Consider the following 27,947-nt stretch of genomic DNA (forward strand, 5'->3'; position numbering starts at 1 on the left):
CACACAAAATGAGAAAAAAGTCTGGATTTCTCACCGTGTCTGTGTCTCATCTGATATGTATTTTGTATGTCTACACAACGTTTAAGCTAAGCAATGGCACGAGGGATGGGATCGGAATCTGGATTCGGATCTGTATTTGTATCTGTGAGCGCAGACGACGTCGGTTATGCAAAGTTGCAATCGCATCATAATCTCAAAAATATACGAAAAAAAATATGTGGCCAGAGAGATAAAGAGGCGCACGAGAAGTTCTTTTCAGACGACTTTATATAATAATGTTTATTTATTGGACTGACTGGATTGACAGAGTGACTGCCTGTCTGACTGACTGACTGACTCGTGTATGCGACATATTTGCATAGAATTTGTCCCACTTTATAAATCGTCAACAAAACACAAACACAGACCAAACAAAAAAAACAATTGCCAGACTATGGCAATTGGAATGCCAAATTGTGAGTCAAAAACTAAAAGAAGCTTTCGATTTTCTATTCAATTTCAAGGCCTAGAATATTTTCTTTTTGTTCTTCTTCTTGTCACGTCTGTCGCGTCGCATAATTGGCATTGTAATACCCTTCAGATGCAGTCCAAGGAAGGTATATACACATATATAGAGCTGAGCATAAGTCAAGTCTGTGCAAGAATCTCTATCCCGATCAGCAATAGGAGAGAAAGAGATTATAGGATTAGGACCTTTTTGCGGGAGTTAACATATCCGCTACTCTCACGTACCCAAGAAAGTTTCTTAGGACTAACGAAGAAAGTTCTATAACCGTTTTCACATGGAAAGACAGTTTACATTCGATTCGACTCGATTGGTTCTCTGTTACCCTTTCCTTTACAGGGTATTTTACGCAACATACCCATCTCTTTGACATGGGTTGGATATGTATTTCTTTTGATCTAGTTGGAGACAATTGTCAACATAGAATGTGCATGCTTAATTCTAATTTTAGTCATTTCATTTTTGGACCCTCCTCGAATGCCTGACACGCTCGTGCCAGTTAAGAGTTAAGAGTTAATTTTAAATCGACTGAGACTGACGCTGAGGCGGCGGCAATTGCGCTTAATAAAAACTTAAATTTTAACTATACAAAAAGGGAACCAAAACAACACGTGGAAGAAAGCACTTTAAAATAATATATAAATACATTTATTTACCACTTTGTCACTTTTGCGTAGGTGTTTCGTCCACCTGGTTGAAATCAGAGCAGGTAGCGGGAGCATAATAAGTAATTTTTGTTTTGGCTACTGTTTGGCGCCCATATTGATAAGAATTTTTTGTGGCCAAGGTTGTTTTGAGTGGGCTCAAGAAAAACCATATGGTGTGGCGTGGAGTAAAGGTTTGAAAAGCAATTGATTTTTAAGTGACTTAGCGACAAAGTAAAACACTTGATCAAAACTTAAGTAAAGCGACTAACTTTTACCTATTAGTTAGATGACTAAAACAATAAATTAGGGACTTCTGATCAGTTAGATCGACTTTAAGCCACTTAAACACAATAACAACACTCCAATCTAACGGAAATTAAATATTTTATAAGTTATAAAAAGCAATTAAAGTCTTAGTACTTGATTGGGGGAAAGAACATGTTTTCCGGTTCGTACTAATAGTTTCAATTGATTTGCAAGCCATTAATCCGAATCTATAAATAGTTTATTGTGTCATATTCATCCAAAGTTTGAACTATTTGAACATTCGAACTAAGAACCGATAATGACTGTGATGATAATGATTCGCCTCTTATCGGACAAATAGGCTTATATGTAGTAAGGGGGATGGCCAATGGGGTGATTGAACCAATCAACAAACAAAATATCATTAACTATAAAAGGTTTGATAATCTATTATGATGATATTTAGGTGCAACAAAGTTGAAGTTGATATTTATGTGTATGGGACAAATTGCATAATAACCGACTATCGGGGAACCTACCTGCTGCCTGTTGAATAATACTACATACATTCTATATACAATACGCCCAGTGTATTCTGCGGATTTTTCATTAATTATGTATGCATTTTCATGCCAGCCAAGTGCAAGTACCAAAAATTTATTTAAGCATCAATATAACACGTAATTAACATAATTGTGCCTTGACTTGGTCTTGAACGTTCCCCCTTTACGACTAGAGGCGACAGAGGTATAGTAGGCAGAATGCATGAGATCAGCAAAGACCCCAAAAGAGTGGGAAAAGGGAAGGAAGAGAGAGAAAGAGAGAGAGAGAGTAAGTGAAGGAAGTGGAGGGGGGAAAAGGTGAGGTCTATTAAAAATACATCGACAGCGAACCAGACGTTGCAGACCAACCGACCGACCGACCAGTCCCAGTCCCAGCCCCAGTCCCATTCCCAATCTCCATCCCAGACCCAGTCCGGGGGTGTTGCCAATGTTGTTGCTGCTGCTGCTACTGACACTGACTTCTGTAGGTGCTTGGTTGGGCTTTGCTGTGCTGCTGTTGGGCTGACTGGTTGGTTGCTTGGTGCTTGGTGGCTGGTGGCTGGTGCAACCGCCGCCCGAATGCAGTTGTCGTGATTGTTGTCTCAGATTGCATGTGGAATGCAAAGACCAGGAGCCAATTTGTTATTGTTGTTGTCTGCCCGCTGGCTACCGGCCGGTTACCGGCCGGCTACCGTTCATTGCGTTCGTGCAGCTGCTGTTGCTCTTGATACTCTATCCGCCCCGAAAAAGGTATCCTAAATTTATTGAAAGAATTGGTTACAACCACATATGCAAAGGATCCTTCCTTAAGAATGATGTTTTATCAACTCCTTTATTACTACATATATGATCTACATATTTCAAGGCTTTCACATAAAATCTATTACATAAGGAGAGCCTTGATTTTATGTAACCTTTCATCTCAAGTGTGGAAGATACCTTATGAAAAAGGACAAGCTAACTATTATTATAACAATTTATTTCAATACAGAAAGGTCTGAGTTCTGAATTAAGAGATGAACTATCTAAGGACTTGCTGGTTTTAAGAATTTGCAGGACTTGTATTGAAGTTAAGTGTTTCCAATCTAATAATAATATTGCAATTCTTTGTAATGTAAACTTTTTCAACACAATTCAGAGGTAAATTTCAAACATTGCCATCAGAAACTTTTTAGTTTATTTGTATAGTTTGAATCATTCGAAAGAGCATTTAAAAGTTGGGAAGAAAAATTGTTGATTGCCTCTTTTTGCCTTCTTATTATTAGTTTTCGTTTTACTTTAATTTTGCTGTTGTCGTATTTTTTGTTTTTGGTTTTTAGGTCTTTCGCGTGCCGTCGTTTGGCTTCTGTGTTGCTGCTGCTGTTGCTTCTGGTTGATGGTGGCTGGTGCAGGGAACTGGGAACAGGCCCAGTCCAGACTCAGACCCCATGAGCCAGACAGATCGTCGCACTTTTCGCAGTCGAGACATCCACAGGCCAAGTAAATGTTGTTGCCGTTCTTTTGCTGTTGTTGATTGTCAAAATTGACAATGAATGCGTTCGGGTTTTGGTTTTGGTTTTCGTTTTTGGTTTTGGGGTTGTAGAGTTGGGCTGACCCATCCCCATTTCAATTCCCATTCCCAGCCCCCCCACTCTCCACCACCATCACGAGAAGAGACAAGTGCAGCAGCCGCATGTCTGCTGTTTGTCTGGAGGCCGTTGCATGTCAATGATGTTGCTGCTGCTGCTGGTGCTGGTCCTTAAGTGATGCATTCAGCGCCTGCATCCCCGATATGGCAGGTGAATAAGGCAGACCAGACAGATAAATAGTTTTGCTCTGCTACGGCGCACTGCAGCCGTTTCACACTTTAAATGATATGCACAGAGAGGCCAACAGACCAAGTCTGTGGCCAAGTCTGTAAACTGTAAGCTGAGATGGCAATGGCAATGGGGAATGGGCAATGGGAATGGAATGGAGGAGGAGTGAGACAGACAGAGAGAGAGAGAGACGGCTAGCAATTATTACTCTGTCTGTCTGTCTGCAGGTTTTACCATATTTCTTCTTTTTTTCATTTCGTTTTTTAATTATCTGTTTCCAAAGAAGAAAATTTTTTGATGACTAAGCACAAGGTAAACGATGGCAAAACAAAATTCAATTTGTTTGGCAATAACATTTTGATAAAGATGTAGAATAAATTAATTTACCTAGTTATTCCTTTCTCTGTGGTAGTGATTTTGTTCTCCTTTATGTCAATATGTCTCTTGACCAAGTGGAAATACCGCAGAAAAAAAAAAAACTCAAAAGTAGTAAAAGTGAAAAATTATTTTCCGATTCCTAGTCCATCATCACATATGGGCACCTGTTGTTGTCCACACACAAACACACACACACTCACATGCAGCTAATAGACTGAACAGAGGACTGAACTGGATTGGACTCGAGTCCGAGACCAAGTCCGAGTCAGAATTCAAGTTGTTTGTCTGGAGTCTTTCTAGAGTTAATTTCCTGGCATTTCAGGCAAATCAAAAAGGCCATCATCAAATAAATGAAGATGCATCCTCGGACCTTAAATGGCTTAAATATCTCTCATACCCGGCAGCATTCTCCGAATGACTACGTGCATAACGAGGACAACGATGATGATGTTTCTGATGATGATGACAACGTCGTCGACTGGTTGGCTGGCTGGTCTGCCTGGGCTGGCTGTTTGAATTGTTTCCTTTCCTTTCCTTCCTGACTTTGGAGATTTTATTTATAGGACAGGCAAAACGGCGCGTGCCAGCACGTCAACTGTGTAGCAAACAAATAAAGTGCATAGACTACAAGACCACGTGGTTGACAATGAATTTTACATTCATTGTGAAGCAACAGTAGCTCCAGTCTGTCAACTACCTACTTCAGTTTCCAGTCTGGTCCCGTCTAGGTCTGGTCTCCCTGTCCATGTCGATGACATATAAATGAATGAAATATCGTTTATGGTAATTTTACCCTTAAATGTATGCTGAAAGTTTTCTGCTAACTATGCTAATGAAAACACACTATGCCACACTATACAACAGAATTGCGGTCTACCTATATGTAACTGAGTCTCTGTATACCATGAATGCCAAATTGGCAAAGTTGGAAAGCGAAAAAAAAGTGTTGCAATTCAAATCAAACTTTTTGACGGCATGAATATGACAGCATTTAATTGACTCAGTTTACCAACCCATAAAAAAAAACAGAAAACTTTCTGCACAAGCAAAAAAGTGGGCCACGTCTACAGGAAGGGAAAGAGCAAGTAGTCTATGTACTACTGTACCTATATATAGTTATTATTCATAACCAAATTGAGTCCTATATAATATATGTGAAAAAGAAAGTTTTACGTAAATAACAAATAAAACAAGACAATCCTACAAAAAAAAAAAAAAAAAAAACTGTAATAGCTGCTTGGGCTTTGGCATTAAATAAAGAAAATATCACTCCAAGAAATATATTTTATTCAAAAAATATTCAAAAATATTTGAAGCCACATTTTTTCCTCCTCAAAATCTTCCATAAAATCAACAAAAAGTTTATTAAATTTTATAAATTCTATGAAAGATTTGGAGGAGGAAAAGTTTTAAAATAAACATACTACTTGAGACCATTTAAATATTTATCTACATTTAAATTCTACAACATATTTCCATAAAAAAGTATATTGTTAATCTAGGAAAAGTTAAAAAAATTGTTAACTTTTGATAGAAATTTGAAATAATTTTAATTTGTAAATAAAAATAAGTTCATACTACTTAATTTATTAAATTACAACCTCATTGCTTTGCTTTTTATTTTTGTTCAGTGTACAAATAGATGACCTAATCTGGGGCTGTCTTTTAGCTTGCATACTTTTTGGCTGAGTTCGAAAAGTTGCTCTCTGTTTAATGTCACGAGAAAGTCAGTTGCTCGTTTAGTTTCACTCAGTAGTTTAGTTCAAAATTGTCAAAATACTTAAGAATAATTATCAAAAATGATGTGCGATGTTGGCTTACCTTGTGATTATAATCCATCCTCATGCCCCAAGCCGCCTCCTGCGCCGGAGCGCAAGTTCACCACATTGTTGCTTCACTGTTGGCAGCGTGAGTACGACAAGCGGCCTTATAAGAATTTTCAATTTCGTCGCTTAGACTTTGAGGAGCGTATGAATCGAAAATATCATTGCCTACGTGATTTTCGTGTTATTGTGAGATATCTAACAGAATGTCATAAAATGCATTCGGTATCCATTTCGAGTATTGTGATAAGCAATTGCGAAACCAGATCCATGAGGGAACTCGTTCGTGCACTTCGGAACGTAATGCAGATTGAGTTGAAACTTATGAAATTGCCATTTGAATTCTTTGTGATGATGCGTCTCAGTGCGTCAGTATGGAAAGTGACGGAACTGAGTCTGGAGGGTGAGTGCAACCCCACATTCCTTCTGCTCTGATCTCATCCTTATTGTAACTCTAGGCACACCTCTATCTGATTTGGATGTCGGTATGCTACGTGAGTTTCTGCTGGCCAGTGAAACATTGCTCTCCCTCAATGTCAATCATTGCAGTTTGACTCAATATAATTTTTGTATGATTGCCGATGGAGTCTACAAATCAAAGACAGTGCGTTGCCTGAATGCCAGCCGTCTGTTGGGTCTTCATCTAAGTTTGGATACCGAGAAAATGGTCTCAATTATCGGCTCGTTGTTAATGCAAAATGGCCTTGTGGAGCTGACCATGCAGCAATGTGAGTTTAGTGCCCAGGACATGGAGGTCATTGGCGAGTATGTGGGCTCTAAGCAAAGCGTCTTGCGTAAACTCAATTTGGCCAGCAATGTGATTGCATCGGATGGCACTCTCTATCTAATGCGAAACCTCGCCCACGGTGTCCGTTTGGAGCATTTGGATATAAGCTGCAATTCCATTGGCACACACGGCGGTGAATGGATTGCCAAGTATTTGAGTTCCTGTCGCTTGCTTCAGCATTTGTATATCAATTATAACGAAATCGGGGCGGAGGCCATTAATCTAATACTCCTCACTCTAAAGAAGCCCTGCAAAATGAAGCGTCTGAGTATTTATGGAAATCGCTTTGATGCACGCACGGCCATGATTTTGAGGCGTTTGCTTGACTCCGAAGTGGTTTTGCATGAGGGAATTGATGTTAGTTATACCTTTGATGAAGATCTCAATGACTATCGTGTAGTGCCTTGGCGTTAGTTTCAGTTAATTAACTAAACTTAGATTTTGTTTTGAAAGCATTTTAATGTTCTAACCCAACCCACCAAGTAAAAATCTCTTGATGTTACCAAAATAGGTAATATTTGTCAGAAACTTTTTCTTAATAATAGTTAGTTTTTATCCTTTTAGAAGATAATTACCTCACCAAAACGACTTTACTGATACTAATAACTAAGAAGGACTTACTTGTTCTTAACTTAGTTCTGTTCAAGTATTAAAATTACCGAAAAAAGTTACTTATTACAATTCATTCTTTTATTTTGAAGTCTAGACAATTCTATTACCGAAATAATTTACATGAAATTTAAACTCTGATCGATTCTAGATGATTCCTATTATTTTTCAAAGCCATTAACCGTTTAACCTATTACCAATTAAAGGTAATCTTTACTTTTAATTCAAAGTCCTGTCTATTTCAGTTTCTTTTCCTATACCCGAAACTCATTTCCAAATAACTTTCTTGATTGATTCGATAAAATCTTAAATATTTCTAAATTTTAAGTTTTTACATTTCGGTTTTGCTTCCTTTTTTGTATCCTTTAAAAAGCTTTTGGGCGTTACAAAACGAAAGCTTTAAGCTCTGCTGTTGTAGCCATACGGTTTTATTTTTCTAGAATAGTTCTATCCGAAAGAGTTTTGGGTTTTCGAATAAACCATATCGTTCAATATTCTTAATTGTTTCACTTTCATAAAGTAGAAAATTATGTTCAAAAAACTTGCCAAAGCTTTTGTCAAGAGAAACAGCTGATTTTGGCAAGTCTGGTAACTTTCACTTTCGTTTCCGGCTTGTCTCTCTTTCTCTCTCTCTCTGCTATTCTTGCTGGAGTGTTTCTGTGTGTGTGTGCATTATTGTTGGCAATTTCAAAGTCAAGCAACAACACTAACAACACAAGCATTGAAATGTGCGCAGCAAACAGCTGCTAACCATTGAGCATTGAGAACTTCCAACAACACACGACGAGGACACCGACGTCGAGGAACAGCACGAAGATGCAGCCGATTGGGCGATAGGACATTGGCAGGACAACGCCAACGTTATCCTTGTTGAGAGTTTCGCAATATAAATTTTATTGCAGCGCCAGTCACAACGGACGCTTAGTCGCAGGCAACACCAAGAACCCGCAACACCAAACAACAAGCAAAAGAAAAAAACCACGATTAAAGAGTTCTCCGACAGATAAAAAAAAAAAAAAACTAAGTGAGCTGAAAAATCGAAAAGCAAAAAAAAGTTAATGAAATTCAGAGTTCAAAGAGACTATGAAAGAGACTAAACTCTCAAGCGAAAGAACTATTATATAATGGACAAATAAGTTAAAGAGACACAAAAGTTGTGTTTGCCGTGCTGTAACTCGGCTCGATTAATGTTATTGTTTGCTCCTTTTGGCCACACATTCTGCACACCACTCGCTTACTCGAATCCTTGTGTGTCTTATGTGACAATGTGTCGGCAATTTATGTAAAGTGATAGTGTGAGAAGGACTCTTGGGTATGCCTAAGGAGCAAACAAATTGTTGAAATTTAATATTATCTCTATTATATATAGTATATATCTTCCAGGCTGCTGTGACTGTGACTCTCTGTCTGTGTGCTTGTGTGTGGTGTGCGTGTGTGTGTGTGTATGTGTATTAGTGTGCGTGTAAATATTTTAGCCATCTACCCACCTAAAACGGCAACTAGCAAAAACCTAAACAAAACTTCTTCAACTAAAAGACAAACTATAAAATCTTCATCGACATCGAAGGAAGAAACAAAAAAAGCTGTTAAAACTTTTCTCTCCCCCACAATCCTCATCCTCTGTCGAGTAAAGCCCAAAAATGAATGACAGTAGACGCAATACGGCCACTGAATTTAGTTATATACTACAGCGGCAGGTGAGTTAACAAAAAGTAGTCGAAACCCCAAGTAGCTGTAATTAGATGCACCTTTTGGTCAACCTTTCATCCAAGTCCTTGGCAAACATACGAAAAACAAAAGTAACTTCCGTTAATTTTCGTTTCATTGTTGCACTTTAATTACTGTTCCACTGCCTCCACTCATTAGCCACGATTTTCGTTTTCACTGCTAATTGCACCCACATAAGCAGGATAAAGCAAATTTGTTGCTCACCTTTTAACCACTCCAAGTTCTAGCCAAAAAGTAGGGCAATTTCCGCACAAAACACAAAAAACCGCAAAAAATATTTCAAAATTAGTTTTGTAGTATCTTGATAGACCTTACCTGAAAGAATACTTAAAAACAAATCAACTTGTAAAAAGACAATCATGAGAATCTATGCAAAGAACACTGAAGAGAATGAGTTCTGGCTTACTGAAGACTACAAAGGCATATTTAGACTTCATATTAGAGAATAAATAAAGAAATTTCTTACTAAAATAATATATCAGGCTTCTTTCCGAATGCTTCTTAGTAGGAATTCAAATTGAGATCTGTTTTTCCATCTATAAGGTGGGCAAAGCTATGCAATGACCATTCAGATAATTTTGCAACAAAATATTCAATGATTCGTTTTAATCGTTCGTTTATTAAATATAAACTGAATTTTTAACCGCTTTAGAGATAAAACTTTCATTCCTTATTAGCTATGAATCGTAGTTATTTCCTTTATATTTCAAATTGCAAGGACTCCACTGTATTACCACTCCGAATTAAAGTGTTAAATGTAGCATACTTTGCAGCGCAAAATGTAAATTGTTTCTATCAACATCATATGGAAATAAAGGGATTCCTTTTAATATGGGAAGAGGTTCGGCAACTCATTTATATTACCATTTCTATAAGTAGTCATTCTAAACTATCTATCAAAATTATTTACTTCAACAATATGATTATTGCAATATCATTCTAATACGATCTCTAAAGATGCTCTACCAAGTAGCCAAGTGGATTCTATATTGGTTAAGTCTATCTTCGAGTTAGAAGTTTAACATAAATCAAAAATATATGCAAAATAAAAGTTAATTCAATGCAATGAACAGCAATCAACAATTTAATGTGTTGCGTTGAATAAATGAAAATTTGTTTGCTGTCAATCAATCAACATTTTCATACATTTCTGCACACATCTCGCCTCATCAACCGCTCGCCTCCCTTTGCCTTCCTTTAATATTCAATGTCATTTGTTTTGCATATGAACTAAGACCCTTTTGGTGGTCATTTGCATAATCCGAATAACCATAAGCCATAACTCAGCCCCTTCTTTTCCCCTCTCCATCACTCTATATCTCTCCCTATTGAGGGGGAAAGGTAAACATATTTTCGATTTGTAGATTATATCATTTAGCAAAATTACCTTGCATGTCAGTTGGCTTTAATCATGAAGATACGAAATCAATTTTATTTCGTTTTGACTAAAATGACACATCAACATTTTCGTAACGAGGGTTGATTGAGTGATAATTTCAGGTGGTTTGGGGGCGGGTGGCAATTCACATCATGTTTGTATGATTAATGACAAAAACGTGTGGAAAATTCATGTTGGTTTATTTATTTATTGCTTTGCTCATGACCTTTGCCAGGATAAAGCAATTTGTCTCCCAATCTCACACTTGGGAATGATAAAGGGATCACGGGGAGAGGGGATACGGGTCGGCACCTCAATGGATTTTTGTCTAAAAATTTAATTAGTTCTGGCAAAAATCTTGACACGTCCTTCGGGGGATAATGATGGCAGACGTTTTGGCGATTTAGGTCCGCCAAACTTGATAATAAAATCAATAAGGAGCCAGCTTAACCTTTAATTATACAACACACACACGTAGGCACACACACACATATATGTATGTGGGGGAGCAAAGGATTTATGATGTAGAAAGAGGCAAAAGCAAAGACGAAGACTTAATCGCCGCTTAATATGCAAGGCATGTGGCAGACCTTGGGCAGGATAATGGGCTGCTGCTGCTGTGAGGCGTTGGCATTGTTCGTCCGTTAAGGAATTCAAATAAGAATGTCAGCAACAGACGACGATGTCGGCAACGGTGACGGCAACGGCGACGGCGACGACTACTATATAAAGCACAATTCCTTCCACCCACTCAACTAACTACCCACGCATTCAGTTCCCCACTAGCTGGCTTGCTTGTTGTTAAACGACTTCACGGAAAGCACAACAGAAATCAATGTCAGACCCAATTCAATGCAATTGCAATCCAAGAATAAATCGAATGTCCATGGTCCATGGTCTCGTCTCGAATGTTGGCCAACGTTAATTAGACATCAAGCCCTAGCATTTACAAAAGCAAGGGGAAAAAATCGACCTAATTAAATCAAACATGAAAGGAAACGTGCAAGTAATTGTTTAACTGGGCTAACGGGTGAATGGGATAACAACTGCTTGTCGGAAAGCAAATTGAAGGCCAACTGTCTCTGTTTGACATTTTTCTAGTGGAGCACCATAGCCACAGCCACAGCAGCTGCAGCTGGAGGAAGGTCATCTCGTTTTCGAGCCAAGGAAATCAAATTATAAGCCACAGTGTGAATTGAGCGTTGACTGAGTGAATGAATGATTAGATGTCATCATGCTTCGCCTGCGTTCTACAGCATCTAGAGTTAGCGTAACGATGACGATGAGGGTTATGCAATAATGCAAAAAACTGTTGCATACCCCAAGGAGCAATCGTCACACATACTAAGCATGTGCGAAAGAGCGAGAGACAAATAGTGTCAGATGATGAATGATAGTGAAAAATGCAGCAATAACAATCTGAAAAGCTGCAGCTGTATATCTACTTCATCATTTTTGTAGACAGGGGTGGAGTTAAAAGGGGGCCCACCATGACCCAGAATACAAGAGTCACTAGGGCTAAAGCAATTTCAGAGTCCCGATTCTCAAATATTTAAAGATCCCCTTTTAGTCAATACCTTCATAAATATTTGACATAGATTGGTTTATTTTCTACAATTTTTCCAAAGTCACTTTCAACACAAATTGGCATTCAAATTTCAGCTAGTAAGTCAATCGATTGACTTATCCTCTCTTGAATGGAGTACAAAGAACTCCTGGCTACGTGCATGATGTTGCCAATGGTTTCTGATATCATCTTGTTCTTTATATATTATATTACATGTTATATCTTGGTTGGGAGCACAACCAAAGCCATCGTTTGCTCTGATGGATTCAACGTGTCTGTGGGCAAAACAATAAAAAAAGGAAAACCCACAACTCTGTCGTATCTCTGACTGTAAATGTTTGTTTCTCTCTCTCTCTGTGTGTGTGTGTGTGTGTGTGTTTGTGGGGGGGAGTAAGGATGATGGGAGGCGGTTCGCTTGGTTGGTTAGTGGGCGAAAACATCAATAAAAACAGCAGTGAACACATGTTCCATATACATTTTGTACCATTTTTTCTCTTTTCCCCTTTTTGGCATGCGAATAAATTGGCATTTTTTTCCTACACATTTTTTTGCCATTTTTGTTTATTTTTTTTCTCTGCATGGCACTTGTAGTAATAGTAGGATATTTTTTGAAGTGGAACTTCAGTTAATTGTTAACAATTTTTTGTTTCTTTCGATTTGATTTGAATCGTTTCGATTTTCGATGCAGGGCAGCGATGTATCCGCCACTGAGGCTTATGCGTTCGATGACTTCAACAATTTAATGAAGGTAAACACATTGACCCAGTTCTTGACTAAAACCCCCGACACGCTCCGCCTTCACCATAATATGTACATTCCCACATTCATGCCATACCCAAATGGAATTCCTTTTTCGCTGGAATCTTTCACTCTCTTGCTTGCTTTATTTTATTTTAGAGATGAGAAAGAATATTTGACGCCTCTTGCCCTTGGTTGGTTATTAAATTGGAGTTCTTGTCCTCGGACTTGAGTTTTCCTAGCATCAAGGATATTGTATAATGGGGAAAGGACTGATGTTCATGCATTACCCTGCATAAGTAAGGACCTCCCGCCCGCTCTCTGTGCTCCCTCCTTCTCTGTTTTCATAGGCTCACATTGAAAGTGTTGGCATAGCCATTAGGCAATCAAGGCTAGACCAAAAAAAAAAAGAAAGGAGGAAAAAATAAAATAAAAACTGACTAAAGCTTAGTTGATTGTTTGCTCAACTAATGGGCCCCGACCCAAAGGGAAACACAGAGCGAAAAAGATAGGCAGAGAGACGTTGAACGGGGACATGATGAAAGGCAGACAGTTTCAATTAGTTGCCTTTGCTCCTTATTAACGAAATTTTAGCCGAAAGTAAAAATTATTTATTAATTGCAACAAAAACAACACAAAGACGAACAAGCAACGAGCAGGAAATGAAATACACAAAAAAATAGAAAGAATGAAATCTAATTGAAATACTCAAAGCAAATGTAGTTCTTTGCTTGCTGCAAGGAGTGCAGGAAAAAGGAGGACAAAAGAGCAAACCGAGAAGGTCAAAAACTATTTCAGTTTGGGCCAGACTAGCCCCACCCCACACCCCACCTTGCATGTTTGTGTTTACCTGGGCCAGAGTCAAGGAGAGGGAAGTAGAAATGTGGCCGGGGTCTCTATGTTTGTCGACAAGCTTATGTCAATAGTCAGCAGTAGTCAGAATGAATGCGGCAACTGGAAGAAAAAAGCGCAGTTTTTGTGTTTACCCACTGTAGTACTAGTACACTGAGTCTGCACCACTTCCCCCTGCCCGACAATTGCTCCCCAGTTGGCACACATTTGGGGCATGTTCTCATAATTGTGAGGTGCTGACATTTTTGTAGGCTTAAGTTAATTGCATGGGGAGAATCTTGCTTCTCTTTCTAAAACGCTTGCCGTGTCTAACCTGGGCCAAATGTGCGCCTAAACGGTTTGCCACAGTTTTTACATTTTCTTTAATTTGTTTGGTCTATTTGATTGGGTAAATTGGTTACGAATTGCTCTTTAGTTCTTGCCATTAAAGCAAAGGCATTAAATGAATTTTTCTCTGTTGCTCGCCAATTCGAGAATGATTTCACATTTTTAAAAGCTCAAAAAATCTAGAAAAGATAAAGAAAATCCAGAGAAAATCACAATTTCTTAATCCTACGCCTAATCGAATTCAAATTTTTACAACTTACATCGTCTAAAATAACACAGGATAACACATTTCTCTCTGCGGCAAGGACCTCATATCCCTTTTTGATCTTAACTTCTCAACTTATTTTTAGCCTTACAAAATATTTTTTTTGTTGGTTTTAAGCAAAGCCTTTTCTTATTATCGTAACATTTAGTTTTCTCTATCGACTGGAATTGGGAAACAATAAATAGAAAAATCACGTGACGTATGCGTAATATCATTGCGTATACGACAAGTGATTCCACCAATTAATTTATTTTCAGCATTATGAAACAAGGAAGTTAAATATACATAAATAGTCTCTAGAAGTAGCATTTGAGCTTGCAAGTCTCCCATTTTCTTAAAAAAAAGATTTTTAATAAGCAGATATGGAATTAGTGAACTAAATACTCACATAAGCCATCCTGAAATGAAAAAGTCCTAGTCCTTATTCCTTTGATTCTCTCCTGTCTACTGAATTCTTATGGTTTTTGTCCAAATATGATGTTAACCAGGGCCGAATTGATCAATTGAATTCTTCCTGCGAGAAGGAAGATTTTGGTAAGTCAGGAACGATTTTCAATTTCACAGCAGTTTCTATCTTTAAAACTTATTCTAGATCTGATAGAATTTTAGAGCTGCGTTCTTCCAATAAGTCTGATAGTTGTATCATTAAGGCATGGGAAACATCTCTTTTTCTACTCATACAGAGTTCTATTTTCTAAATTAAAACTCTTTTTAATTTTAATCAAAATTAAAAATAAATTTAAAGCCATGATTAAAGGTACATACATGCTAGGCAAGAAGTCCTTTCTGGGATTTTTCTCCTCTCATCTTTTTTCGAGTCCTTGTTCTGATTCAATTTGAAATTTTGATTGTTCCTTAATTTTATTGTCTTGTTATTTGCCCAACTCATGTGTATGTAAACATTTATGATGATAAGACCCTATATATACATGAATAATATTAATTAAAATCGTGCAGAGCATGAAAAGGTTTTTGTTTGTCCTTTCCGGCTTCCACTTCTTCCCTCCCTCTTTCACTCTTTCTTTCTCTTAGCTTTCTCGCCTTCTCCATCTATGTGGTATTTGTGTTCGTTCGCCTTTTGTTTGTGTTTGTTTTTTAGGTATGAGAAAATTGTTCTACAATTTTTAGATATCTGGTAAATTTCCAGTCATGTTCAATTTGAGTTTCGATTTTATACTTTTTAATTGGATTGTGTGTGGGCGAGTGTGTGTGTGTGTGTGTGTAGGTGTGTTGGATCAGGCTTAAAGCATGATAACTGCCAATAAGCCTACATAAAGGCAAAAAAAGAGAAGGAAGAAAAATTGGGATATTTGGTTAAATTTGCATACGCTTTTATCTCAAATACTTTGAATGTCAACAATTTTATCAGCTTTTTATTATAAAATACCAAAAAGCCTACGGCAAAATGATGATGAATAAACATGATGAAAATATGCATACCTATACGAGGGTTGGTTTTTCTGTTCTCAAAAATAATGATTGAAAAAGAAATAGGTGTATACCCTTCTAGAGAGTCATCTAGTTAGTTTAATGGAACTTCAGACTAAATCTTGTTTTATCCACACAAAAACCAATTAATTCCTTAAAGTGGTTCATGTGTGAGAAGGATAGTGACAAAGGAAAATGATTAATTTGAGTATACATAATATCAAAATAAAGCTATATATAGGGGATAGGAAATTTTCGACTGAACTGGTTTTGAGCTCAGTCCTTATCTCTACCAGGAACTATTAGCTTTTCTTGGAACTTAGATGAAAAGCGTCTGAAATGAAGGATGAGGGCAAAGTAAGGAGTTTGTTGAGGGTAAATTTTGTAAGAGTAAATGAATTTCAACATTGTTGAAGTTTCCTTGTTTTTAAACAAATTGAAATTTGTCGGTAAGTAATTTATTTATTTTGCAGTTTATATTAATAAGTTTTTTTTTTTTTTGTTTGTAGATGGGAAAAACTTTTGGGGTTGCCCTCGTAAATATTTTGTTACCCCATTTTATTGCTGGGCAATTTTTATGACAGTCAGAGCGAGACAGTACGAGCGAGCAACATAGGATGAGGGAGATAAGGTTATGTATATATATGCATTTTTCTGTTTTTTTGTTTTTTGTATTATTTATATACATTTATTTATTTATGGCCTTATGGGTTTTTATGATGCTGCTTTCAATGATTTGTTTTTTTGATGGGTGTCTGAATGTGCGGTTGGTTGTTTACATACCTGGTTTTCCCTGGTCCATGTTGAATTCCTTTTTCGTCAGTTAAATATGAGATTTATCTACACACACACACACACACCAATAGCGAGAAAGAAAGAGAGAGTTGATTGCCTTTTGTTTCTTTTTTTCTTGAGCCTAAATGACCTTCATTCAGCTTTCTTTTGCCATTTGGTAATTTCATTTGTCTCTTCCCCAAAGATAGTTTTTTTTTTTTGTTGCTGCTTCTTCTCGATAAGATAATTAGACGTTCTCCTTTGATGCGTAATGGCAAAATGTTTTTAAGGGTCCTACGACTTTGCTGCGTGCCTGCCACTTAATTGAATTGTACGAAAACTGGCAACTTGCACGAAATTTTCATTATGCTTGCTCGAGCAGCAGAAACCAACCAACCAACCAACCAACCATCCGACGAAGCGACCAACATATGCTGACACCTTTGCTCTTTCTTCCTTTATTTTTTGTTTTTTGGTTTTTGTATTTGCTTGATTTTTGAAGAGGGTTTTTCTGTTGGAAAATATTTACTTTCGAGTGTAAACTTTTTCCGGTTTCTGCTGGCAGTTGGAGGAAAACTTCTTTAATTGCCAGGCAGCTGTAAAAGTTGCCAATTTCCATTTGAGAGGAAGGAAAAGTAATAAATGTTAAGTTCTGCTTCTGGTTCTGGCCTGGTGTGGCCTGGCCTGGCTGTTTATTTTTAGTTGTTTTTACATATACTCGTGACTTTATGATGTTGACTTTATGTTTATTGTAGAGGCAAAAAAAAAAAAAAAAAAAAAGAAACCTCCAAAAATAAAGTTCAAGCTTTCATAAAACACAGAGACAATAGGCAAACACACACGCATAGCACCTGCTGATGAAAAGGGTCTTTCTCACACAATTCTCGTGCTGCCTCTCCTTTTAGAACAATCCACAGACTACACATCAGCAACAGCAGCAGCAGCAATCCCATCAGCAACAGCAACAACCCTCCAGCAACCAGCAGCAGCAACAGCAGCAGCAGCAGAATGGTTTAATGGGCGGTGGATTGGGCGTGGGCGATGCGCTGTCCTCCTTGCCACAAGCTTCGTTCAACTATATCAACTCCATTGTGGGCAGCGGAGTCATTGGCATACCCTATGCCCTACATCGGGCCGGCTTTGGTCTCGGTTTGGCCCTTCTCATTCTGGTCGCCTACATAACCGATTATTCACTCATTCTAATGGTAAGTGGAAAGTGGGCGATTGGGGGATGTGGTGTAATTTGTCAAAATGTCATTCGCATTTCCGGATTTGCATCCTTTACAGGTGAGATGCGGCCACATTTGCGGTCGTTTCAGTTATCCAGGCATTATGGAAGCTGCCTACGGCAAATACGGTTACTATTTGCTCTCACTGTTGCAGTTCATGTATCCTTTTCTGGGTAAGTGTGAGCAGAGAGAGAGAGAGAGCGTGGGAAATAAACGGATTCAAAATGTTGGCCTATTTTCTAATCTTCTTTTCGTGTTTTTTTTCCTCTTCTCTAGCCATGATATCGTACAATGTTGTCGTTGGCGACACTTTATCCAAAGTCCTTGTGCGTTTCTTTCCCTCCTGGGGCGCCTCAATGGGTGCCGTTCGATTGGGCGTTGTGTTCTTTGTCAATGTTGGCGTCGTAATGCCCTTGTGCCTCTACAAGAATGTCTCGCGTTTGGCCCGAGCCAGTTTCATTAGCTTGGCGTGTGTAGTCTTCATTTTGTTTGCTGTCATTATAAAGCTCATGTCGGGCGATTATAAAGTGTAAGTATCGCTTTTTGTTATTGTTGTTGTTTTTTCGTAGTGATTTTATCACAACAAAGCAGAACAGAACACCCACCCACGCACACGCAGATATACAATCACCCACCCATTCGCCACTCATTGTTGTGAATCAAAATAAATGAAGCTCAAGGCGGCAGACACACAGACAGACAGACAGGTGCGAAAATAACAAACCAAAATTGTCTGCCTTATGCGTGGGCCATAACAAATTAGATTCGAGCCTAAAAAGAGAAAAAAAAGACTCTAAGCAATGTGGCAAATCGATTGGGAATAACATCCTTGTCAATTACAATTCATGCCATTTCATGCTTATGCTTTTTTTTATTCCTTCACTCAAGAACACTTGATTGCTAAACCTGAATAGGAGACACACACACTGAACTCATGGATGTTTTAGACAGATATTGAATAGAGGGGTTACCTTTCACATTTTTGGCAGCAAATCAAGAGTTCCTTGTGTCTCCTAAGCATCTGTTGAGATTTTGTTGAAAGCCTTAAGCAAGTCCCTAAAATGGGTAATGGAAAACTTTAGTGTCTTCTTCTTTCTGGCGCCAGCTATTGGTTAATTTATTTGCTTTTAACATAACTCTTATCTTTTATTTTTTACTATTTTGCGTATTTCGTTAAGCATATGAAAGTACTTATAAATTGCTTTTTACGGTGATTGAGTCGAGAGATAAAAATTTACTTTAATAAAAGACCACAAAACCAGTCGAAGAGGTATATTAAATGGTAACGAATGAGTTAAGAATAAAAGTTTTATAAATTTATGTATTCTTAATCATCATAAGAAGTCGAGTTAATATAGCCATGTCCATCTGTGTGTCTTAACTTCACTTCCTCAATTTGAAAGCTACTGAAATAAAACTGGTTATTCAAGATGGTTATTATCTAATTGAAATGGAGGTTGACATATCGTTGGATCGGACCACTATAACACTAGCTCTTAACGAGATCACTGATAAAGAAGCCTACTTTATTGATAAGTATCTCATAATAGAAAAAATATACTAAAACCAGAGGGCCGGGGCTAACTTTGACCGCGTCAAAGTTTGTATACCCTTGCAACTATTTTGGTAACTCTTTCCTTACCTATTAGCCATCAATGTGGAAGAACGTTTTATCTAAAAAGGCTTATGTTTGCGAAAGAATTGAATACAATCATAGGAAATAACGAAGATATTGATCAAAGTCACTGTTTTCCACCGATCGTTCCTATGGGAGCTATATGATATAGTCACCCGATCTTTATCAAATTCGACACAGTCATTAACAGATATATTAAATTAAGAAATGTTTAATTTGAAAGCAATCACGTTAAAAGTAACGAAGTTATTTACAAAAGTCACTGTTTTCGACTGATCGTTCCTATGGGAGCTATATGATATAGTCATCCGATCTTGATAAAATTTGGCACAGTCATTAACAGATATATTAAACTAACAAATGTTTAATTTGAAAACAATCACGTTAAAAGTAACGAAGTTATTCATAAAAGTCACTGTTTTCGACCGATCGTTCTTATGGGAGCTATATGATATAGTCATCCGATCTTGATCAAATTTGGCATAGTCGCTTATAGGCGTAGTAACCTCTCTAATATTAAGTTTCACGATAATAGCATAGAAAATAACGAAGTTATTGAGAAAAGTCACTGTTCGTGACTTTGGGGTTTGTATGGGAGCTATATGATATAGTGGTCCGGCTGAATCCGAGATATACAACGCCTGCAGTATATACAAGCCTGCGTGCAAAATTTCAGCTCTGTAGCTCTTACGGTCTAGGAGGAGTTTGCGTTGATCCAGACGGACGGACGGACGGACGGACGGACAGACGGACGGACGGACGGACGGACGGACGGACGGACATGGCTAGTTGAACTCGTCTCGTCGTGCTGATCAAGAATATATATACTTTGTATGGTCGGAGATGCTTCGTTCTATGCGTTGCACACTTCTGACCAAAATTAATATACCCTTTTTGCAAGGGTATAAAAATATTCTTAAAATAAAGAAATTTATCATAATGTAGAAGAGATTAGCATATTCTCTTTATTTACTTGTGATTCTCAACAAGTTTAATCGTTGAAATTATGTTATGGTCATGGCCAATCGCTGGCTTTAGCCTGAGTCTGCTGATGACGTGAACTTGGTGGCTTTTGAAATAGTTGTGGAAACAACTTGCTAACCTTTTGTGATGGCTTAAAGTTAAAGTGATAAAATTTAATATTCTAGTATAATTTTACTCCAGGAAAGTAGCAAAAAAGTTGTAAATTTATTCAAGCATAATGATAGACACAAAAATATTGCTGTTAATTATATGTGAATGAATTTGCCAATTATGTAACATAATTATTTTCCGTTTCCTAGCAGCTTCCTTTTATATTTTTTTGGGCTGTCGAGAAGCAATTTATTAAAAATTACTTTTGCGTCTTTGCCAGCAACCTTAAGTAATAATGCATAAAGATTTATTTGCATTTTAATTACTCAAAAGAATGTACAAAAAATGAAAAATTTGCGTCAGACAATGCTCACTTCATGCCCTCTCTCTCTCTCTCCCTCTCTCTCTACACACACACCGAGTCTCTGGCTGGGGTCCTGGGCGTTTTAGTACTAAGTGGCGCTTTAGTGCCTTCAAATCTGCGGTGACTACCCCAGAGGCGAAGGCAGAGACGGGGACAAAGCCTTTGAGGGGGACAGAAACCGGGTAGAAGCTCATAAAATTTAGTGTGCCACTTGTTTGCCGTTTTTATGGCTTTTCATTAGTTTTTAGTCCACCCTCAGCCAGGCTGACTCCAGAGTCTGTTGAATGCAACTTTGTCTTACATTTGTTGCCCCCAGGCAGCTGCTGCACTTCACTAGACACACATACTGAGCTGTACTGAGAGAGGGAGAAAGACAGAGAGACTGTAAGAGAGAGATAGCAAGAAAGGACCCTCGAGTGGCGGCGGATATAGTAGAAGCTTAGTGACGCCTTAGCTCTTGGACCAACCGACCCGACCCGACCCACTCTTCCTTTGTCCCTCGGCCAGCTCTTATTTCAGGGCTGTTGCTTGGCATACAATTTAAATAAATTTCCAATTTGCGGCGCGTATATTTTATTTTATTTTCCACCTTCATTCTTTTGATTTTCCTTGTGTCTGCGTTATCTTTACACCTCTCACCTTTTGTCTGGCAAGCGAACGAAATGTTAATTTGGTGTGAACCTTTTTTACGTCCCATCTCCAGGACGGACACTGCCGAATCTTGGCGTTTTGCTAACACGGATCTGATACCAGCCACCGGCATCATGGTATTTGGTGAGTAACCAATCCAAAAAAGATTGAGTATGTGTGCGTGTGTGTGTGAGTGTATTGGTGAAGTGTTCTTCTTCAAATTGATTCACTTGGGGTTTTTTCTTTTTGTTTGTTGCAGCCTTCATGTGCCATCACAACACATTTCTGGTCTATCAATCGATGCGCGATGCCACGCTGGAACGTTGGGAGAAGGTCACACATATTTCCATAGGTTTTGCCTGGACAGTGGCCGCACTCTTTGGCATTGCAGGCTATTCCACTTTTCGCGCATTGTCACAAGGTACAAAAAAAAGCGATTTAAATTGTAATTGCAGTTACATGTGCTCACCGAATCTATCTCTTTTTATGTCGCTTTGATTGCAGGTGATTTGTTGGAGAATTATTGCTGGGATGACGATTTGATGAACTTTTCGCGTGTCCTTTTCTCCATATCCATCTTGTTGACCTTCCCGATTGAATGCTTCGTTTCGCGTGAAGTAAGTTCTCTCAGCCATGTGGGTTTAATAGCCAAAAGGGGGACTTAACAAAGCTTATAAACTAAACTGCATTTTCCCTATATCGAACAAGAAGATACTTTTACGAACCTAAACTACGCGTTTGAAATCTGTTAACCCCTTTCTTTGAGTTTGTTTAAACGCCGCCCATGTCTCGAATAATCATTTCGATTCGTGGTCATTTATTTGATTTTCCACACGATTCGTTTTCCACCATTTTCTTTCTTTATTTGCCATTGCAGATTGTACGCGCTTTAGTTCATCGTTTTGTACTAAAGGAACCCATTAGCGAATTCACCCAGGATAAAGACCCAAATTTGGAGAAGGGAGCAGAAATTGATGAGTACTCGAAAGCCATTACCATGGCTATCGTATTCAGCGCCTTTATAATATCACCCATGACCGATTGCCTGGGCTCAGTATTGGAATTGAATGTGAGTTTTCTTTTGAGTCGAATTTCGCTTTAGTTATGCTAATGATTTGTACCTTTCTCAAGGGTCTATTGGCAGCCATACCACTGGCTTATATACTACCTGGCCTGGCCTATATACAAATGGAGCCCCATGCTCTGTTCAGTCGCGAAAAGTTACCCGCCTTGGGATTGGTTGTATTTGGGGCTTTGGTAACCATTTTGGGAGCAGCTGTTCTACTGCCCGGCCTAATGGGCGGCGATTGTCGATCGGATATTGTGATGGGATATTGTCGACAAGAGTTCCAGGGCAATAATTCCACCGTCAATGAGGTGGCCGCTAGTAAACTAACAAATTAAGATAGAGAGAGAGAGATGGAATGTTGAACCATCGAAGCCAATGAGCAATGTTAATTGTTTAGTTTAGGGAATTAATGGTAACGGATTGGGATGATTTTGACATATTTTGTTGTTGTCGTTTTTTTTTTTTAAACTGGAACGAATGTACGAAGGAAACTTGTAGGTACCTGAGATGTCTCTGAAGTTCTAACCAACTGGGCAAGTGATAAACTGAACCAAAACCTGAATTTCAGTACAAAACGAAAATGAATCAAAAGTATATAGAGAATGATTATGATTTGGTACTTTTAGTTCTTTAAATCCCCCTCCCAATCCCAGAAGGCGAGCCAAAGAGAAAGAATTGTATGAGAAGATATATACATATATAATATTGTATTGTAGTGCAAGTTCCTTGATATCTTGATGTGTGGCTAAAAAAAAAAAAAAAAACAAAAAAAACTTTGCATGCATATTTCTCCATATAGAATTAGATGTTGTTTGTAATTTACCAAGCTAGAGGACTTAGTGTAGTAGTTTTCAAAAACTATTTTCCGGGCACCAATATACAAGAAACACACACACACACATACACACAAACACGATATGAAGAAACCTATATAACATATATATATATATATATATGTATATTGAAATTGTTAAATCAAAAACACTTTTATATATGTGTACAACAAACAAAACAAAAAAAAAAATAGAAAAGAAAACAAAAATGTAGTAGAAAATTGCTTCAGCTAACAACAAATACTAAAACATTCAAAAACTATTCATAATATTCTGATCTTAGTTTAGTTTTTAATGCACTTAATCTATAGTTTTCCAATGAGCATATACACTCGCATAACTACATATATATTTTTGTATGTATTTATTTACTTTCTATTATTTATTTTTTGAGCACTATATTATGTAAATATTATATATATATATATACGAAAAGAAACTTTTTTGATATGAATTAAATAGATTGTTTTTAAAACACAGTCAATACACAACATTTGCTCACACTTCTTACTAACTAAAACTCGTACTAAATACTTACTACTGGTTATATGGGGAACCAAATCGAACCAACCAACCTACAAGAACAACAAAAACTACACTCTATTCTAAGAGCTTAAAACACAAACAAAAAACATATCATCTTAAACAACTATGGCCAAATAAAACAACAAACAAACAAACAAAACATAACCAAAGGCTTTTCTAAGATACTTTTTACAAAAGACTTCCTATCGACTATGGCTTAGACAAAAGAAAACATCACACATTGTACATACAAAAACGAAACGAATCGAATCGAATCTATATATAACAAGCTGCTTTTATTTCACACTTTACACTGTCTCCTCACACTTACAGCGAAATCAAAATCAAAACATATAACTATCTATATGGGTAAAACAAGCAAATACAAACAAATTTGGTCAAAAGTAGGGAATTTACTTATTTTAGACATATTATTATTAAATAAATGTATGCCACGAAAACAGCCAGTCATATAAAGCCAACTTAAAGGTAGAGAATAAATCAATTTAGAAATCAGTTTTTTTTTTTTTTTTTTTTAACTGGAACTCTAAATCCGGTTAACTCAAAACTTTGCTCATTCTCTTGGGCTTTTGAGTTAGTGGGTCTAAGCCTTGAATTGTAGAATATTTCTACAACTTTAATTTCTTAAACTATATATTATTGTACGGAAACGGCCAGCTCAAAACAACTAAGTTTTTTGAGGTAACAATATATTGTACTTACCTCAAAAAACTTAGTTGAATTTAGAAGTAAAACCAACCAATTGCGTAATTTATTGTTAAAGCCAAAATAGAAAACATAACTTTTAAATTTGGCATTATAGTCGGGGCAGTTTCTTTTACCGATTTTATTCTTTCATTTCTTTTTTTTTATAAAGTCAAATTTATCAAATTTAAAGGAATTGTGATAATTTTTGTTATAACTTCTTATTTTTATAATTAACTAAAATTACTTTCAAAATAATATATCTGTTTAATTCTAATTAATTCTTATAAAGAGTTTTCTAAAAGGGGCATACTATTTCGGATATATTGAGTTAAAATTTACCAAATTAGGGACTTTAAGATAAATATAAAGTTTTACAAGTTTTATGCAACTTTTATAAAACTCTTAGAAATACATTCAAGGCAAGCGGCTTTAGTTCCAAATTTCTGTTCTGAGTTCGAAAACCGATCTCAACCTTTAAATGGTTTTTTGTTGGCTTTTGCTGTGAAGTGCATACTAAAAATTGGAAACGAAAAGTTATTTTTTTGTGTTCAAAAACTAATGTAGACAAATTTATAGAATTTGTTAAATATATAAATATATATATATACATATATAATTAAAGCAATTGATTTAATATGCGATAATCAAACTTCATTCGTATTAAACATATGTATAGATTCACATATGCGATATATATACTACAGACATATATATATATACAAATATATATACATATACTTATACTATATGTAAAATAAAGAATGTATTTTAGAAATATGCAATATCTTTGCGGTTTTTCTTATCACAAAAGACAACCACTAGAAATGTTTGTTCAGCTTGTTCCCAGGCTAGAATTGCGGTTAGGCCCTCCGTATGGAGTATATGGATAATGTGATAAGGTGCCTGGCTATAAAAGCACAGTGACATTTCTTTGGCAATCACAGTGCTCTTTGCTCGTTGGTCATAGCAAGAAGTTGATTCAAATACATTTCTAAATTTCGAAATTTGTTTAACAAACCTTTCAAAACATGGCCGATAAGAACAACCTATTGCTGCTTTTCGAGCACCCCAATGAGCCCGTCTTCTTGTCCAAGGGTAAGAAGCCCACCGTGTTCGATGTGCCCGATTCGTTCTTGACCGATCGGTATAGGCCCATCAGTAATGAGGTGCAAACGCGTGCTGGTGAGAATGTAGAACAACGGATTCCAGTGCGTGAGATCTCTGTGCCGGATTTGCGTATACCCATGTCTCTGGGACGCAATGAGAACTTCTCTTTGTTCATTCCAAGACATCGTCGCATTGCTGGTCGTCTGATTGATATCTTCATGAACATGCGCTCCGTCGAGGATTTGCAGAGTGTGGCCGTCTATGCTCGTGATCGTGTTAATCCTGTGCTCTTCAACTATGCCCTCTCAGTGGCTCTGCTTCATCGTCCGGATACACAGAATCTCGATTTGCCTGCATTCTCGCAAATGTTCCCCGAACGTTTTGTCGACTCGCAAGTGTTCCGCCAATTAAGGGAGGAATCATTTGTGGTCTCTTCTGGTTCACGTATGCCCATTGTGATTCCGCGGGATTACACGGCCTCCGATTTGGATCCAGAGCATCGTCTATGGTATTTCCGTGAGGATATGGGCATCAATCTGCATCATTGGCATTGGCATTTGGTGTATCCATTCGAGGCTGCCGATCGCAGCATTGTGGCCAAGGATCGTCGTGGAGAACTTTTCTATTATATGCACGAACAGATTATTGCCCGCTACAACATGGAACGATTCAGCAACAACCTGGCTCGAGTACAACCCTTTAACAATCTGCGTGATCCCATCACCGAGGGCTACTTCCCCAAAATGGACTCCCTGGTAGCTAGTCGGGCTTGGCCTCCACGTTTCGACAACACTCGATTGGGTGATCTCAATCGTGAAGCAGATCAAATTAACTTGGAAATCGGTGACTTGGAACGCTGGCGCGATCGCATCCTAGAAGCGATTCATCAAAAGTTTGTTGTGAATGTGAGTTAGTAGTTTCTAAGTGGGGTAAAGATTCTATTAAATCCATTTTTTCTTCTGTAGGAAACTGGCCAGCGTATTGAGCTGGATGAGGCCACTGGTATTGATACTTTGGGCAACATGGTTGAGGCTTCCATTCTATCACCAAACTCCTCATTCGTAAGTCGCACTTTCTAGGATTCTTCGTTCTTCTTGCTTACCCATAATTTCTGTGTCCCTTTCAGTATGGAGATCTGCACAACAATGGACACATTTTCATCTCGTATGCCCATGATATCAACAGCAAACATTTGGAATCCTTTGGTGTGATGGGTGATTCGTCGACTGCCATGCGTGATCCTGTTTTCTATCGCTGGCATGCGTATATCGATCGCATCTTCCAGGAACACAAGTCTCGTTTGAGTGCCTACACTGAGCCACAATTGAATTACTCAGGCATTTCCATTACTGGCATACAAGTGGCCACCAATGGTGGACAACCCAATGTCTTGACCACCTTCTGGCAGCAATCCGATTTAAATTTGTCCCGCGGCTTAGATTTTGTACCCCGTGGCAATGTCTTTGCTCGCTTCACTCACTTGCAGCACTTGCCCTTCACCTACACGATCAATGTGCAGAACGATAGTGGAGCTATGCGTTTCGGTTATGTTCGCATTTTCATTGCCCCCAAGAATGATGAGCGTGGTCAACCCATGCAATTGAGGGAGCAACGTTTAATGATGGTGGAATTGGATAAGTTTGCCGCTCAATTGAACCCGGGACCAAATACTTTGCGTCGTCGTTCAACCGAATCAAGTGTAACCATTCCATTTGAGAGAACTTTCCGTAATTTGGATGCCAATCGGCCAGCGGATAATACCCCCGAAGGTCTGGAATTCAATTTCTGTGGTTGCGGCTGGCCCCAGAACATGCTCATCCCCAAGGGTTTGCCAGAGGGTCTGCCCTGTGATCTGTTCATCATGATCTCCAACTATGAGAACGATAGGGTAAGGCTCTCGATAAGATGTATTAAGTTTGAAGTAGGCTAATTATTCTCTTCTCTCGTAGGTTGATCAACAACTGACTGGTCGTTGCAGTGATGCCGCCTCTTACTGTGGTGTCAAGGATCGTCTTTACCCCGATCGCCGCTCTATGGGCTATCCATTCGATCGTGTGCCACGCACAGGAGCTGAACGTTTGGCTAACTTCTTGACCCCCAATATGAGCATTGTGGATGTCACCATACGCCACGAGAATCGCACAGTGCAACGCCAGAACTAGGCTTAACGAAATTGAAGACTACAATGCTTCTGATGATGATGACGACAACCTGACCTTCACCCACATTTAACTTGTACGCTTTTCTTAGCCACCTATATTGCATTTTTATTGAACATATACACAAAAATATAATAATAATACTATATACAAAAATAAACAAGACTTTATGGCATTTATTCAAATTAATCAGTTTCACTTATTAAGGCGTCGAGGCCTTAGC

The 27,947-nt window shown here is 37.9% G+C and overlaps 3 protein-coding genes across 4 annotated transcripts; all 3 read left to right on the top strand.

The window, feature by feature from the left end:
* The first annotated feature begins 5,872 nt into the window (after positions 1-5,872).
* Positions 5,873-7,232, top strand: LOC137577549 (leucine-rich repeat-containing protein 34). The gene is made up of 2 exons (XM_068291042.1): positions 5,873-6,340; positions 6,396-7,232. Exons 1-2 carry the CDS (start codon positions 5,914-5,916, stop codon positions 7,136-7,138), a joined length of 1,170 nt encoding a protein of 389 aa, XP_068147143.1. The 5' UTR covers positions 5,873-5,913; the 3' UTR covers positions 7,139-7,232.
* Positions 7,233-8,184: 952 nt separating this feature from the next.
* Positions 8,185-25,240, top strand: LOC137576943 (putative sodium-coupled neutral amino acid transporter 11). Of its 2 annotated transcripts, XM_068290287.1 has the most exons (11): positions 8,190-8,357; positions 8,717-9,030; positions 12,695-12,754; positions 17,296-17,595; positions 17,678-17,792; positions 17,896-18,148; positions 21,397-21,467; positions 21,583-21,744; positions 21,828-21,940; positions 22,201-22,392; positions 22,455-25,240. In XM_068290287.1, the coding sequence occupies exons 2-11, from the start codon at positions 8,974-8,976 to the stop codon at positions 22,725-22,727; spliced, it is 1,596 nt and encodes a 531-aa protein (XP_068146388.1). In that variant the 5' UTR covers positions 8,190-8,357; positions 8,717-8,973; the 3' UTR covers positions 22,728-25,240. The 2 variants fall into 2 exon arrangements, 1 of the variants encoding a protein (XP_068146388.1); XR_011032350.1 differs by lacking the exons at positions 21,397-21,467; positions 22,455-25,240 and having other exon boundaries at positions 8,185-8,357; positions 22,201-22,214.
* Positions 25,241-25,419: 179 nt separating this feature from the next.
* PPO2 (Prophenoloxidase 2) lies at positions 25,420-27,909 on the top strand. Its single transcript, XM_068289399.1, has 4 exons — positions 25,420-26,470; positions 26,531-26,626; positions 26,692-27,453; positions 27,515-27,909. Exons 1-4 carry the CDS (start codon positions 25,487-25,489, stop codon positions 27,725-27,727), a joined length of 2,055 nt encoding a protein of 684 aa, XP_068145500.1. The 5' UTR covers positions 25,420-25,486; the 3' UTR covers positions 27,728-27,909.
* Positions 27,910-27,947: the final 38 nt, after the last annotated feature.

The sequence above is a fragment of the Drosophila tropicalis genome, unplaced genomic scaffold (genome assembly GCF_018151085.1).
Source record: "Drosophila tropicalis isolate 14030-0801.00 unplaced genomic scaffold, ASM1815108v1 contig_593, whole genome shotgun sequence".
Taxonomy (NCBI): domain Eukaryota; kingdom Metazoa; phylum Arthropoda; class Insecta; order Diptera; family Drosophilidae; genus Drosophila; species Drosophila tropicalis.